The sequence below is a fragment of the Oncorhynchus gorbuscha genome, linkage group LG15 (assembly GCF_021184085.1).
Source record: "Oncorhynchus gorbuscha isolate QuinsamMale2020 ecotype Even-year linkage group LG15, OgorEven_v1.0, whole genome shotgun sequence".
Taxonomy (NCBI): domain Eukaryota; kingdom Metazoa; phylum Chordata; class Actinopteri; order Salmoniformes; family Salmonidae; genus Oncorhynchus; species Oncorhynchus gorbuscha.
The window spans coordinates 45,829,183-45,842,403 of NC_060187.1; the positions used below are offsets into that span (position 1 = coordinate 45,829,183).

Here is a 13,221-nt window from a genome sequence, read left to right on the forward strand (position 1 = left end):
TCGAATGGATACATGCAATGCGCAGTGTACTTGAGTTGAAATTCAATCAATTCAATTCTACAATCTGCCAACCAACCTGAGTTTGTCTGTTTGTCTGTCATCGGCCTTACTACTGGAACCGTTGGGAATGTCTGCTTCGGGGGGATGAGTTGTTTTCTTTGGTCCGTTCCTCATCAGTGGCGCCACCTCCACCCCCCTGAGGGACAGCAGGGAGCCCATCTGGCTCTGTGTGACCGCCACCAGGCCGTTGGCCGCTGCCAGCATCTCGGCGGTGGAGTAGAAGCCGTAGTTGGTAACACGTAAAGGGAAGTCATAGCGGGAGGGCAAAGGCGGTCTCCAGCTCCGACAGGCCCACGTCCCCTTGGGAGAGCAGCTGGCGGAGTTGGGCAGGCAGGGCCGGGGGAGTGAGGCCGAGCCAGGGCAGGACCATGGGGCTGTGCTGCTGGTAGCATGGGGAGAAGAAGCCCACACCAACACGCCAGGGCTTTGTTGGCGTTGTGCTGCCTGGCCACCAACTCCACGATGCCTCTGGTGGTGTTGTCCGCCACCACTGCAGAATGGGGAGAGAGAGATAGGTTGGTCTGCTGAGTTTAGAAGGGAACGGAACGGAACGGAATTGACATCTGTGTTGTACAATGATCTCTGTGCTCAGCTTCTCAGGCTCCTCATACTGCATACTACACTCAAGGAAGAACCAAAAATGTTAACTCCATAAACATGAAAACAATCGCATGATATGTGCCAAAACATTATAACTTCATAAGCCAAAGATGGGTCTCCTGCTCAGTATTACTCATCCTTCAACACCAAGTTGCGATCTCCCAGACAGTCAATGTACACCACGTCAGGCATCTCCCGGATCAGGTCCAGCACTTTGCGGAAGCCAAGGGTCCTCAGGGGCACGGGGTGGCCCAGAATGTTGACGTAGTCCCGACTCAGCTGATCTGGGGTCAGGCCCTGCTTGGCTGAGATGAGCAGGGAGCGCACATCATTCTTTAGGCACGAGAACAGCTGCTCCTGGGTCATTCTGTCAACTGTCGGACATAGAGCGGGGGAGAGAGAGAGAGAGAGAGAGAGAGAGAGAGAGAGAGAGAGAGAGAGAGAGAGGGGAGGGGAGGGGAGGGTATGAAAGTTAATAAGTGGAGTCGGGGTGTTGGAAAGCAATACTCTGAATGTTTCTTGAATGTTTGAATATGTAAGTGAATGTCTATCCCTTTAAAAGTACCCAATGCATTTTCTCAACAATGACACTTTGAAATGTGCAAAGAATCCACCCCCACTGTCCACCATTGGACCCAGAGCCATCTAAATATATGGCTCGACCTGTACCTAATTAGGCCTACAACAGGTGCAATTTGACTTAGAGAAAAAAACAAAATAATGCATCTGAACAACATTACCCACTGGGCACACACTGGTTGAATCAACGTTGTTTCCAGGTCATTTCAAAGAAATGAACTATAGCAGCAGCATAGCACCTCTCTCCATTAAATATAGGCGGTTGACGTCAACAACCCTAATCAAATATTCCCCAAAAATATTAAAATAACGAGATGTATCCACCAATCCAGAGAGAGGAATAGGTGAGAGCTTAACAGCCCGCCGTTCCCGCTCTGTGGACAACAAATCCCAGTGTTAGGGTGGAGACATAGGTCTCTCACCATTAAATCCAAATCTCTGACAGGAGCTAGCTACATTCGTCTGAGGCGAAGCTAATCGTTGCACAAGCCATACAGTTGTTAAGATAGCTAGCTGCTTAGGTACCCATTTATTTTGTCTTCAAAAACCCATTTGGCTTGTTCGCATCCAATTACTAGTCTCAAAACATGTATTGTTCAAAAACTATGCCACAGAAAGAAAAAGAGAATGGCTTTTACACACTTCAGTCAGACACATTTTCTCATAAAAGACAGTCACTGCACGCGCAAGCATGTCGACAGAATACGTATCTTTGTCGGTGAATTGATTATAAACTGGGTGGTTCGAGCCTTGAATGCTGACTGGCTGAAATCCGTGGTATATCAGACCGTATACCACGGATATGACAAGACATTTATATTTACTGTTCTAATTATACCACAACCCCTCGTGCCTTATTTCTTAATGGACCCTCTTCTGGCCAGGGCAGTGATCCAGGGAAGTTACTGGAAGTGATCAAAAGTGATTACACACAATTACAACAATTGATATGACAATGTATAAAATTATTACAATACAACAATTAATACAAACCCATAAAATGGTGTGAGATTCCTTAAAAGCTTTAGCAATAATAATAAATAGTATTTAATAATAAAACATCTGAAATGCAGACTATTCAGTCATCTTCTAATTATATCTAATAATGTCTAATCAACTGAAATACTTTGTTTCTAGCCAGGCCTTATGAGAATAACTGCAGCAAGGAAAATGTAGGTCAAATGGTTCATTTACAGTCTAATTAAATTGTGTCTGGGAGGATGTGTGTCTTTCCTGTACAGAAAAATATGGGGAAACTGACTGATCAGCTTTTTGGAAAAGAGACAAACATCTGAGTCTGCACATTCCCAACAGTGACTCCCCAAGCACACAGATCTACAAGGTTGTCTTATTTCCAATGACAATCCTCACATATTCATCTCACATTACTGGCTATGATGTCAACAGGACAAAAACGACAACTTATATTTCAAATGCCTTTCCAAAAGATTACAGTTTTTCTATCTATGTCATGTTAATAGGGTTTCAAGTTATAGGCCTACACTGTGTGTGTGTGTGTGTGTGTGTGTGTGTGTGTGTGTGTGTGTGTGTGTGTGTGTGTGTGTGTGTGTGTGTGTGTGTGTGTGTGTGTGTGTGTGTGTGTGTGTGTGTGTGTGTGTGTGTGTGTGTGTGTGTGTGTGTGTGTGTGTGTGTGTGTGTGTGTGTGCGAGAGCGGGCGCCAGTAGGGAGGGAGGAAGGATAAACAGCAAAAGACAACAAGTATTGCCAACTATCAGCCCTTGTCATAGGCTTGTCGTAGGTGATTGCGACAGAGGAAGAGAAGGGCAGTTGAAACCACCACTAGCTTTGGGTTGGATGCTTCTTCTCATCACAGAGATTCCAAGAGGGATGGAGAAACGTCCGGAGTCAGCTTCCCCTCGTCGCACTCCGCGAGCAGGGAGGGTGGCTAAGAGAGAACATTCTAGGTCTCCGACTTCCAGGGGCCGCCATCACAAGGGCACCAAGACAGTGAGGCTCCCTGAGGAACATGAGAAGAGAGAGGGGCCAAAAAGGGATACCCGGGAGGCAGAGACCAACGGAGAGGCGGATAAAGAGATAGATAGGCCAGTCAAGTCCACGTCTACTGTTGTGGATGTGGATAATGTGAGAGAGAAAGAGAGGGGAGAGGAGAACGAGGAGTTCATGGCGCTACTAGAGAGTGAATGGCAGGAGGAAGGTAAGACATGTTTCTAAACATCAATATTTGGACCCATATTAGCAAAGCATCGTAGGGTAGGAATACAGGTCTAGGAACAGTTTTACCTTTGCAGTCATAATGAATAAGAGAGAGGGGGGGGGGGTGTCTCTCCTACTCTGAGACTCTTTTGAATATGGGCACTGGTCTTTGATTTGAAATGATGATATCTTTGATAAGGACATTAGCTTACTGTGAGTGTGAATCGTGGTATTTGTCCTCACCAGGCGTGAAGCCGAGGAGTCTTGGAGTGTGTGAGTGGCTACTCATGGTGTTGGCTCTAACCCTGGTCATTCTGTTCTTTCCCATCTCCATCTGGTTCTGTGTGAAGGTAAGGATGTTCTACCTCCATTACATAGACAACACAGAACGAAAGGGGATGCCTAGTCAGTTGCACAACTGAATTTGTTTTCAGCATTTAACCCAACCCCTCTGAATCAGAGAGGTGCGGGGGGCTGCCTTAATTGACATCCACGTCATCGGTGCCCGGGGAGCAGTTGTTGTTGGGGGATAACTGCCTTGATCAAGGGCAGAATGGTTCGAGGATTCGAACCAGTGACCTTTTGGTTACTGGCCCAACTCTCTTAATCGCTAGGCTACCTGCCGTCCACATGACACAGTATAACAACTTGATGATGACTGTGTAAAAAATGTTCAAGCAATATTTCAGAGTTGGACATCACTCACCAAATGGTAGATTTCTATAGTGTAGAATGAAGGCACAGTATCTGGTGAATGACGACATTTACAAGGATTCAGCACCCCCATTTCTTTTGGTAAGAATAGCATCAACTTTGGAGTGAAAATGTGTGATCTGTTATGTTTCATTGAATGACACAGTGGGCTGTCTTTCTGTGTGTAATTCCGTTATGGCAAAGTCTTGATTGACAGCTCGTCACTATGTTGACTGACAGGTTGTGAGGGAGCATGAAAGAGCTGTGATCTTCAGACTGGGTCACCTACTGCGAGGGAGACCCAGGGGACCAGGTTTGTGCTTGTTATTATATTACTTGAGGACTCGTTCGATGAGTCATTCATAGTGTTTTAAGCGTAATGGGATTGTCTTAGGGACACACATAGGGGGTTACTCATAAAATGGTATGACAGGAAAATGTCACGTCTGGCACGTTTTTTCAAACATGAAAGAATTGTCTTGGCTTAGGTACGAGGCATGCATCAAACAATCTCTGAATTTCTGAAATGGATTTGAAAAGGCAATTGGTGACACTTTACACAGCGCAAGTCCTGTGAACAAGCGCTGTAGCCCACATGCTTATCAAACTGTGCGTGTCCATGACACCGTGTGTAAAAAAATATCCTCCAATCTCTCTCTACTGTATGTCCATTCGGGACCAAGGTCTACTTTTCTACCTCCCACTACTCGATGTTTTCCAGAAAGTGGACATCCGTCTAAAAATGCTCAAGGTCCCAGCTCACACGGTACGGTAATTCCTCTGACAGCCTACAGAAAAAACTACAATCTACATCAAATATTCCCCCCAAATTCCTCTGAGCGTGAACCTTTTACTGCTGCAATGTGTGTGTTTCTTCCTGTGTGTGTGTGTGTGTGTGTGTGTGTGCGTGTGTGTGCGTGCGCGTGTGTGTGTGTATGTGTGCATGCGTGCGTGCGTGCGTATGTGTGTGCACGTGTGTGTGTGTGTGTGTGCGTGCGTGCGTGCGTGCGTGTGTGCGTGTGTGTGTGTGCGTGCGTGTGTGTGTGTGCGTGCGTGCGTGTGTCCAGGTGGTGACCAAGGATCTGGTGAGCACGGAGCTGAGCGCGGTGTGTTACTACCGTATAGAGAATGTGGCTCTGTGCAGCACGGCCCTGTCGGGTGTGAGTGCCGTGCTGCAGGCCCTGGTACAGGTGGCAGACAGAGACGTTCTTGCCCACCACGACTTCACCCACATCCTGCTGGACAGGAAGAGGATCGCCCAGGAGATTCAGGTACCTAACCTGTTGTACAGTCTTTGTATGGGTCTGTATATTGACCAGACCTGGGTTCAAATGCTATTTGAATTTGTCTTTGCTCTAACCTAGAATGCCAAATGGGTTTACAGTTTCTGGACTATCCAATTGTTCCATTAAATTAGGCAAGCTCAATCAAGCACAGACAAAGTATTTTAAATGATTTCCAATATTATTTGAACCCAGGTGGGATATTGATGTTTGATATTGACGAAGGTTATTTTGGTATTGAGCGGCGTAAAATCACATGGATGGTCCAGGAATGTTTGTGAGTGAATGGATGGTGGAGTATGAATCATTCTGCTCTTTTATCTCAATCTACAGGTGGCTATCGATTCTGTAGCTTGTCAGTGGGGGATCAAGGTGGAGAGAGCAGAAATGTAAGACTTTCATCGGTGGCTCATTTACATACAGGCATTTGTAACGTTTTCAAAACAGGACGAGTTGCCACGTTGGCTGGTGGTGTCATAAGCGAATGTTTAAAGAACACGGTACATGTTGGAATGGTCAACTTGTGTCTTCACCTTGCTGACGTGTGTGTGCGCTCTTCACCGTGTTCCTTTCAGAGAGGATCTTTCTCTCCCCATTGAGCTGCAGCAAAGCCTAGCGGCAGAGGCTGAGGCTAAGAGACAAGCCCAAATCAAGGTATGTCATCAGTTTTTTTGGTGTGTATGTGTACAATGGGAAAGAGGGGATACCTAGTCAGTTGTACAACTGAATGCATTCAACTGAAATGTGTCTTCTGTATTTAAGCCATTCAAGCCTACACACACACACACACACGTATATATGTGTGTGCGCGTGCGTTGGCAGGAACACATGTCAGAAAGGAGGTAGGATAAACAGCAAAAGCGAAACAACATGCGCTGCCAACTTGGGACCCTTGACCTCTAACCCTAGGCTCCCCTCCTCCCTGTTCTGTAGGTGATTGCAGCAGAGGGAGAGAGGGCAGCCTGCGAGGCTCTGAAGGCATCTCTGGACTCCCTCTCTGGTTCCCCGGCCGCCATCCACCTCCGTCTCCTCCAGCTGCTACACACCCTCCGCACTGAACGCCCAGCACTGGTCTTCACCCTCCCCTCGGACCTCCTCACCCTGCCCCGTGACACCTCACCCTTAACCTTACCCGCCCCAGCTCCAAACCTGGCTCCAGCCAGTCCCATCCCAAAAGGAGGAGAAACCAAAGAGGAGCGGAAGACTGACTCGCCGATGATGTAGTAGACAGAGAGAAAGGGAAGCATCTTAATTCGGGTGCCTCTCAATTGTCTGAAGTGGCTGCACTGGTCTAAAGAGCTGTGTGGTGGGAACCTGATTCTGCCACTCCACTTCTTTCCTATAAGTGCTGATGAAGTGAAGGAAGCAGAGGAGGCCACTTGAGATTATTGATATGCACCCCTCATATCAGATTGAAGAAGTGTGAAAATTTTATTCGGTGATTGTTTAGTTTTTTCCTCTGTAAAGTAATGTTAGTCAGTATAGAGATGAGTGTTTTTATTGTATCATTTATACAATAAACTGATGACACACTCCACCTAAATTTAGACAGTGTGAAGGTAAATGGGGTCCATAATAAATCAATAATAATGATAATAATTCATTTAAAAATAGGAACCATACAGCATGTTTCACACCATTTACATTTTTGTATTTTTATTTCAACCTTTAACTTGGCAAGTCAGTGAAGAACAAATTCGGACAAATTCTTAACAGTAAGCCTGTAGGACATGATTGCTTAACAAATATCATGCAAATGACAGAACAACAACAAAAAATACAAATGATTAAATAGTGTTGAATGCCCAGACATGTGCTCCTCAGACTTCACTGTGCATTCATTTGTCAAAGACAGGGGAGCCGAGTTCCCATTACCTCTAAAACGACTGTACTGTTTTCAAGGTTCAGCGTTTCTTGGGCTTGGTGTGTTTGGGGCTAGTCTCAGGCCCCTGACTCACAGGGGTAGACACATTTTGACTTTTTTTAAAACACTGCCACAGACTTCTTGCTCACTGCAATGCAAATTGTATAGATGAGTGTCCAAATCCCAAATCCAACAGTGTTGACCTACAGATGTAGGATCTTAATTTGATCAGCCTGCTGCAGGAGAACCTTCCTGCAAAGCAGGAGATTTAAAACGTGTAGTGTATTTGAGGTTAAAAAGGCTGAAGTTTGTCATTTCCACGTTGAAATTCAAGACATCATTTCCCCAAATGTATCAACTCCTACAAAAATGTCCAGTAATTATAATCCACATAATAATTCACATTTCCTGTTGCTGCAGGATTATTTTCCCCCTGTTAACAAACTGGCTCAAATTAAGATCCTACAATCCTATGGTATTGACCTAGCACTGAGGTGTGTCTCGGTGTTGACCTACCTTTGGCCTCCAGACAGGGCCTGCCCTGTAGCAGTCTCCACAGATCCTGGATCTTCTCCAGCGCTGCCTGGAAGGCCTCCTCTAGCTTTAGGGCCTGCTCCTCTGCACTCTGGGCCTGGGCCTCGACCCTATTTTGTGACAAACTATTACGAGTGCAAGTGAAGCACTTCACAAGAGACAACCAAATGTGTGTGTGTGTTTTCAATGTAATACTCCAGTAATAATCCTTCGATGGGAGATACAGAGTGCTGAGGGAGTGTGAACCCTCAATAAAGACCAATAACTTACAGTAACTTGTGCTGCAGAATCCCCACTGTAGCCAGGGCATCAAAGGCTCTGCTGTGTGTGTGGATGAGCCACCATGACACCAGTCTGCCAGAGGCCAAACAAAGAAGATTTGGACGGAATGCATGTCTTGCTACATCAATGTTTTCACAATGAAACAAGGCACACAGGACCCCATCCAGCTGAATAGTATCCTCCCCCGAGGGTTTGCTTAATGATGTTACCATCATGGCCTATCAGCTTGATAATAGAGCTGGCTAGTGAGCACTCCATGGGTCCTCCGCCTCCACCTGCTGGTCAATAATAGGTATTGCAGACAAATTCCAAAACTGCAGTCGATGATCCACAACCTACACTTTTATATTTTTTAAACATTTTATTTAACCTTTACTTAACAAGACACTACATGACCAAAAGTATGTGGACACCTGCTCATTGAACATCTCATTCCAAAATCATGGGTATTAATGCTGAGTTGGTCCCCCCTTTGCTGCTACAACAGCCTCAACTCTTCGGGGGAGGCTTTCCGCTAGATGTTGGGCGGTTAGGCCTGGCTTGCAGTTGGCATTCCAAATCATGGAAGGACTCTGTGCAGGCCAGTCAAGTTCTTCCACACCGATCTCGCCAAACCATTTCTGTATGAACCTCTCTTTGTGTATGGGGGTACTGTCATGCTGAAACAGGAAAGGGCCTTCCCCAACCTGTACAGAATTGTCTAGTGGTGAAGCGTGATTCATCACTTCAGAGAACGCATTTCCACTGCTCCAGAGTCCAATGGCGGCGAGCTTTACACCACTCCAGCGTCGCTCGGCATTGCGCATGGTGATCTTAGGCTTGTTTGCGGCTGCTCGGCCATGGAAACACATTTCATCATCCTCCCGACAAACAGTTATTGTGCTGACATTACTTCCGGAGGATGTTTGGAACTCAGTAGTGAGTGTTGCAACCGAGGACATATGATTTTTACACGCTACACGTTTCAGCACTCGGCGGTCCCCATTCTGTGAGCTTGTGTTGGCCTACCACTTTGCGGCTGAGCCGTTGTTGCTCCTTGACATTTCCACTACACAATACCAGCACTTACAGTTGACTGGAGAAGCTCTAGCAGGGCAGAAATTGGACGAACTGACTTGTTGAATAGGTGGCATCCTATGACGGTGCCACGTTGAAAGTCACTGAGCTCTTCAGTAAGGCCATTCTACTGCCAACGTTTGTCTGTGGAGATTGCATGGCTGTGTGCTCGATTTTATACACCTGACAGCAACGGGCGTGACTGAAATAGCCGAATCCACTCATTTGAAGGGATGTCCACATACTTTTGTATGTATAGTGTACTTCTGGCTCTGGACTTCATTCATTTTGAATGAAAATAAGTGAAGGGTGAAGTTGCCCCTAGGCCTAGACCTTGGGTCAGTTTAGCATTTCCCAATTAATGATTACGGTTAGGAGAAGCTGATCCTAGATCTGCACCTAGGGGAAATTTCACCGCAGAGCTGGAAGATGAAAATGACTAGCATGAATAATAATAATCATTATTAGAATTAGTATAGTAATAGTAATAGTAATAATAATAATCATTAATATTAATAATAATAATAATTATTATTATTATTTGTTGAGCACCTCTCAGATACTGAACATGGCTAGTTTTTTATCTTTTTAGTATTCTTTGGTAAATTGGTCACCGTGTGACTGCCCTCAGTTTATTGGTCACCATGTGACTGCCCTCGGTTAATTGGTCACCGTGTGACTGACCTCAGTTAATTGGTCACCGTGTGACTGACCTCTGTTAATTGGTCACCATGTGACTGCCCTCAGTTTATTGGTCACCATGTGACTGCCCTCAGTTAATTGGTCACCGTGTGACTGACCTCAGTTAATTGGTCACCATGTGACTGACCTCAGTTAATTGGTCACCATGTGACTGACCTCAGTTTATTGGTCACCATGTGACTGCCCTCGGTTAATTGGTCACCGTGTGACTGACCTCAGTTAATTGGTCACCGTGTGATTGACCTCAGTTAATTGGTCACCATGTGACTGACCTCAGTTAATTGGTCACCATGTGACTGACCTCAGTTAATTGGTCACCGTGTGACTGCCCTCGGTTAATTGGTCACCTTGTGACTGCCCTCAGTTAATTGGTCACCATGTGACTGCCCTCAGTTAATTGGTCATCATGTGACTGCCCTCAGTTAATTGGTCACCATGTGACTGACCTCTGTTAATTGGTCACCATGTGACTGCCCTCAGTTAATTGGTCACCATGTGACTGCCCTCAGTTTATTGGTCACCATGTGACTGACCTCAGTTAATTGGTCACCGTGTGACTGCCCTCAGTTTATTGGTCACCATGTGACTGACCTCAGTTTATTGGTCACCGTGTGACTGCCCTCAGTTAATTGGTCACCGTGTGACTGCCCTCAGTTTATTGGTCACCATGTGACTGCCCTCAGTTAATTGGTCACCGTGTGACTGCCCTCAGTTAATTGGTCACCATGTGACTGCCCTCGGTTAATTGGTCACCTTGTGACTGCCCTCAGTTAATTGGTCACCATGTGACTGCCCTCAGTTAATTGGTCATCATGTGACTGCCCTCAGTTAATTGGTCACCATGTGACTGACCTCTGTTAATTGGTCACCATGTGACTGCCCTCAGTTAATTGGTCACCATGTGACTGCCCTCAGTTTATTGGTCACCATGTGACTGACCTCAGTTAATTGGTCACCGTGTGACTGCCCTCAGTTTATTGGTCACCATGTGACTGACCTCAGTTTATTGGTCACCATGTGACTGCCCTCAGTTAATTGGTCACCGTGTGACTGCCCTCAGTTTATTGGTCACCATGTGACTGCCCTCAGTTAATTGGTCACCGTGTGACTGACCTCAGTTAATTGGTCACCGTGTGACTGCCCTCAGTTAATTGGTCACCATGTGACTGCCCTCGGTTAATTGGTCACCGTGTGACTGACCTCTGTTAATTGGTCACCATGTGACTGCCCTCAGTTAATTGGTCACCGTGTGACTGCCCTCAGTTTATTGGTCACCATGTGACTGCCCTCAGTTAATTGGTCACCGTGTGACTGCCCTCAGTTAATTGGTCACCATGTGACTGCCCTCGGTTAATTGGTCACCGTGTGACTGACCTCTGTTAATTGGTCACCATGTGACTGCCCTCAGTTAATTGGTCACCGTGTGACTGCCCTCAGTTTATTGGTCACCATGTGACTGCCCTCAGTTAATTGGTCACCATGTGACTGCCCTCAGTTTATTGGTCACCATGTGACTGACCTCAGTTTATTGGTCACCATGTGACTGCCCTCAGTTTATTGGTCACCATGTGACTGACCTCAGTTTATTGGTCACCATGTGACTGCCCTCGGTTAATTGGTCACCGTGTGACTGACCTCAGTTAATTGGTCACCGTGTGACTGACCTTAGTTTATTGGTCACCATGTGACTGCCCTCAGTTTATTGGTCACCATGTGACTGCCCTCGTTTAATTGGTCACCGTGTGACTGACCTCAGTTAATTGGTCACCGTGTGACTGACCTCAGTTTATTGGTCACCGTGTGACTGACCTCAGTTTATTGGTCACCATGTGACTGACCTCGGTTAATTGGTCACCGTGTGACTGACCTCAGTTAATTGGTCACCGTGTGACTGACCTCAGTTAATTGGTCACCGTGTGACTGACCTCAGTTAATTGGTCACCGTGTGACTGCCCTCTGTTAATTGGTCACCATGTGATTGCCCTCAGTTTATTGGTCACCATGTGACTGACCTCAGTTTATTGGTCACCATGTGACTGACCTCAGTTAATTGGTCACCATGTGACCTTAGTTAATTGGTCACCATGTGACCTCAGTTAATTGGTCACCATGTGATCTCAGTTAATTGGTCACCATGTGCCCTCAGTTAATTGGTCACCATGTGACCTCAGTTAATTGGTCACCATGTGACCTCAGTTAATTGGTCACCATGTGACCTCAGTTAATTGGTCACCATGTGACCTCAGTTAATTGGTCACCATGTGACCTCAGTTAATTGGTCACCATGTGACCTCAGTTAATTGGATCTGCCTGTCATTTTGCACCTCATCTTCATCAAAAGCCTCTAGTGGATACACTGCTACACTGCAGCTAGGTTCATCTACTGATATCATTATTCTGTATATCACATCAACCAAAAACCTGTGATGCTTCAAATGTTCAAATAACACCCCCACTGGTTGCAAGCTGGTTGAATCCATGTCATTTCAACAAAATAATTATAGTATATATTATTTCCTGATGATTTGAAAGAACTCAATGTGAAAGGAAAATGTTTAACCTAAATACAATGTCAGAAAAATCACTGAATTTGCATCAGTGCCTAGTGGGATGGTATTTTCATTTTGGGTGGCTAACTGCAAGGTAGAGAGGGACCACAGTAAAAGGATTATCACAGGCTTACTAGAGATCATATGCTGGGTAATGGGGGATGCAGTTCAGTGTGACGCACAGCTCCACGGAACTGCCCTTCACGTCAGACAACAGGATCTGACAGGACTCCTTCCAATCGCCACACTCCCTCTGAGCAGCATAAACACACACGCACGCATGCACGCACGCACGCACGCACGCACGCACGCACGCACACACACACACACACACACACACACACACACACACACACACACACACACAGGAAGACAAATTTGACAATACAACTGTCATAACAGTTGCATACCAATACAAATTTGACAATACAACTGTCATAACAGTTACATACCAATACAGTCTGTAAAAACACCAGCCAGTTGTTCAGCACAGTGCTTTAACACATGTCCACTCATTTTGTCTGGGCCTGGGCTTTTGTATGTGTTACATCCCCTGAACAACTTTAGAACATCAGACTGTTGAACAACAACTCTCTCAAACATTTGTAATGATGGTTCGATTTGTTTAATCTCCGACACAAAGTTGTCTGATTCAAATCATGAGAAGAAAGAATTCAGTTTATTAGCCATGTTCTGGCCCTAATATCTCCCAAGGTCGCAAGGCACGGATTTTCCCCCCGCCTATGTGAGGGGCACGCACGCACGTGCACACACACACACACACACACACACACACACACACACACACACACACACACACACACACACACACACACACACACAC

At 45.9% G+C, this 13,221-nt stretch overlaps 1 protein-coding gene across 1 annotated transcript; it reads left to right on the plus strand.

Annotated features, from left to right (window-relative positions):
- Window positions 1-3,014: 3,014 nt before the first annotated feature.
- Window positions 3,015-6,984, plus strand: nphs2 (NPHS2 stomatin family member, podocin). The gene is made up of 8 exons (XM_046302670.1): window positions 3,015-3,415; window positions 3,661-3,764; window positions 4,348-4,420; window positions 4,791-4,873; window positions 5,175-5,378; window positions 5,724-5,779; window positions 5,966-6,044; window positions 6,324-6,984. The coding sequence occupies exons 1-8, from the start codon at window positions 3,055-3,057 to the stop codon at window positions 6,612-6,614; spliced, it is 1,251 nt and encodes a 416-aa protein (XP_046158626.1). The 5' UTR covers window positions 3,015-3,054; the 3' UTR covers window positions 6,615-6,984.
- The last annotated feature ends 6,237 nt before the right edge of the window (window positions 6,985-13,221 follow it).

Coding starts and splice junctions, on each gene's coding strand:
- nphs2 (XM_046302670.1), top strand. CDS start 3,055: ATGCTTCTTCTCATCACAGAGATTCCAAGAGGGATGGAGAAACGTCCG. Junction 3,416..3,660: donor GAGTGAATGGCAGGAGGAAG/GTAAGACATGTT, acceptor TGTCCTCACCAG/GCGTGAAGCCGAGGAGTCTT. Junction 4,874..5,174: donor TCAAGGTCCCAGCTCACACG/GTACGGTAATTC, acceptor GCGTGTGTCCAG/GTGGTGACCAAGGATCTGGT.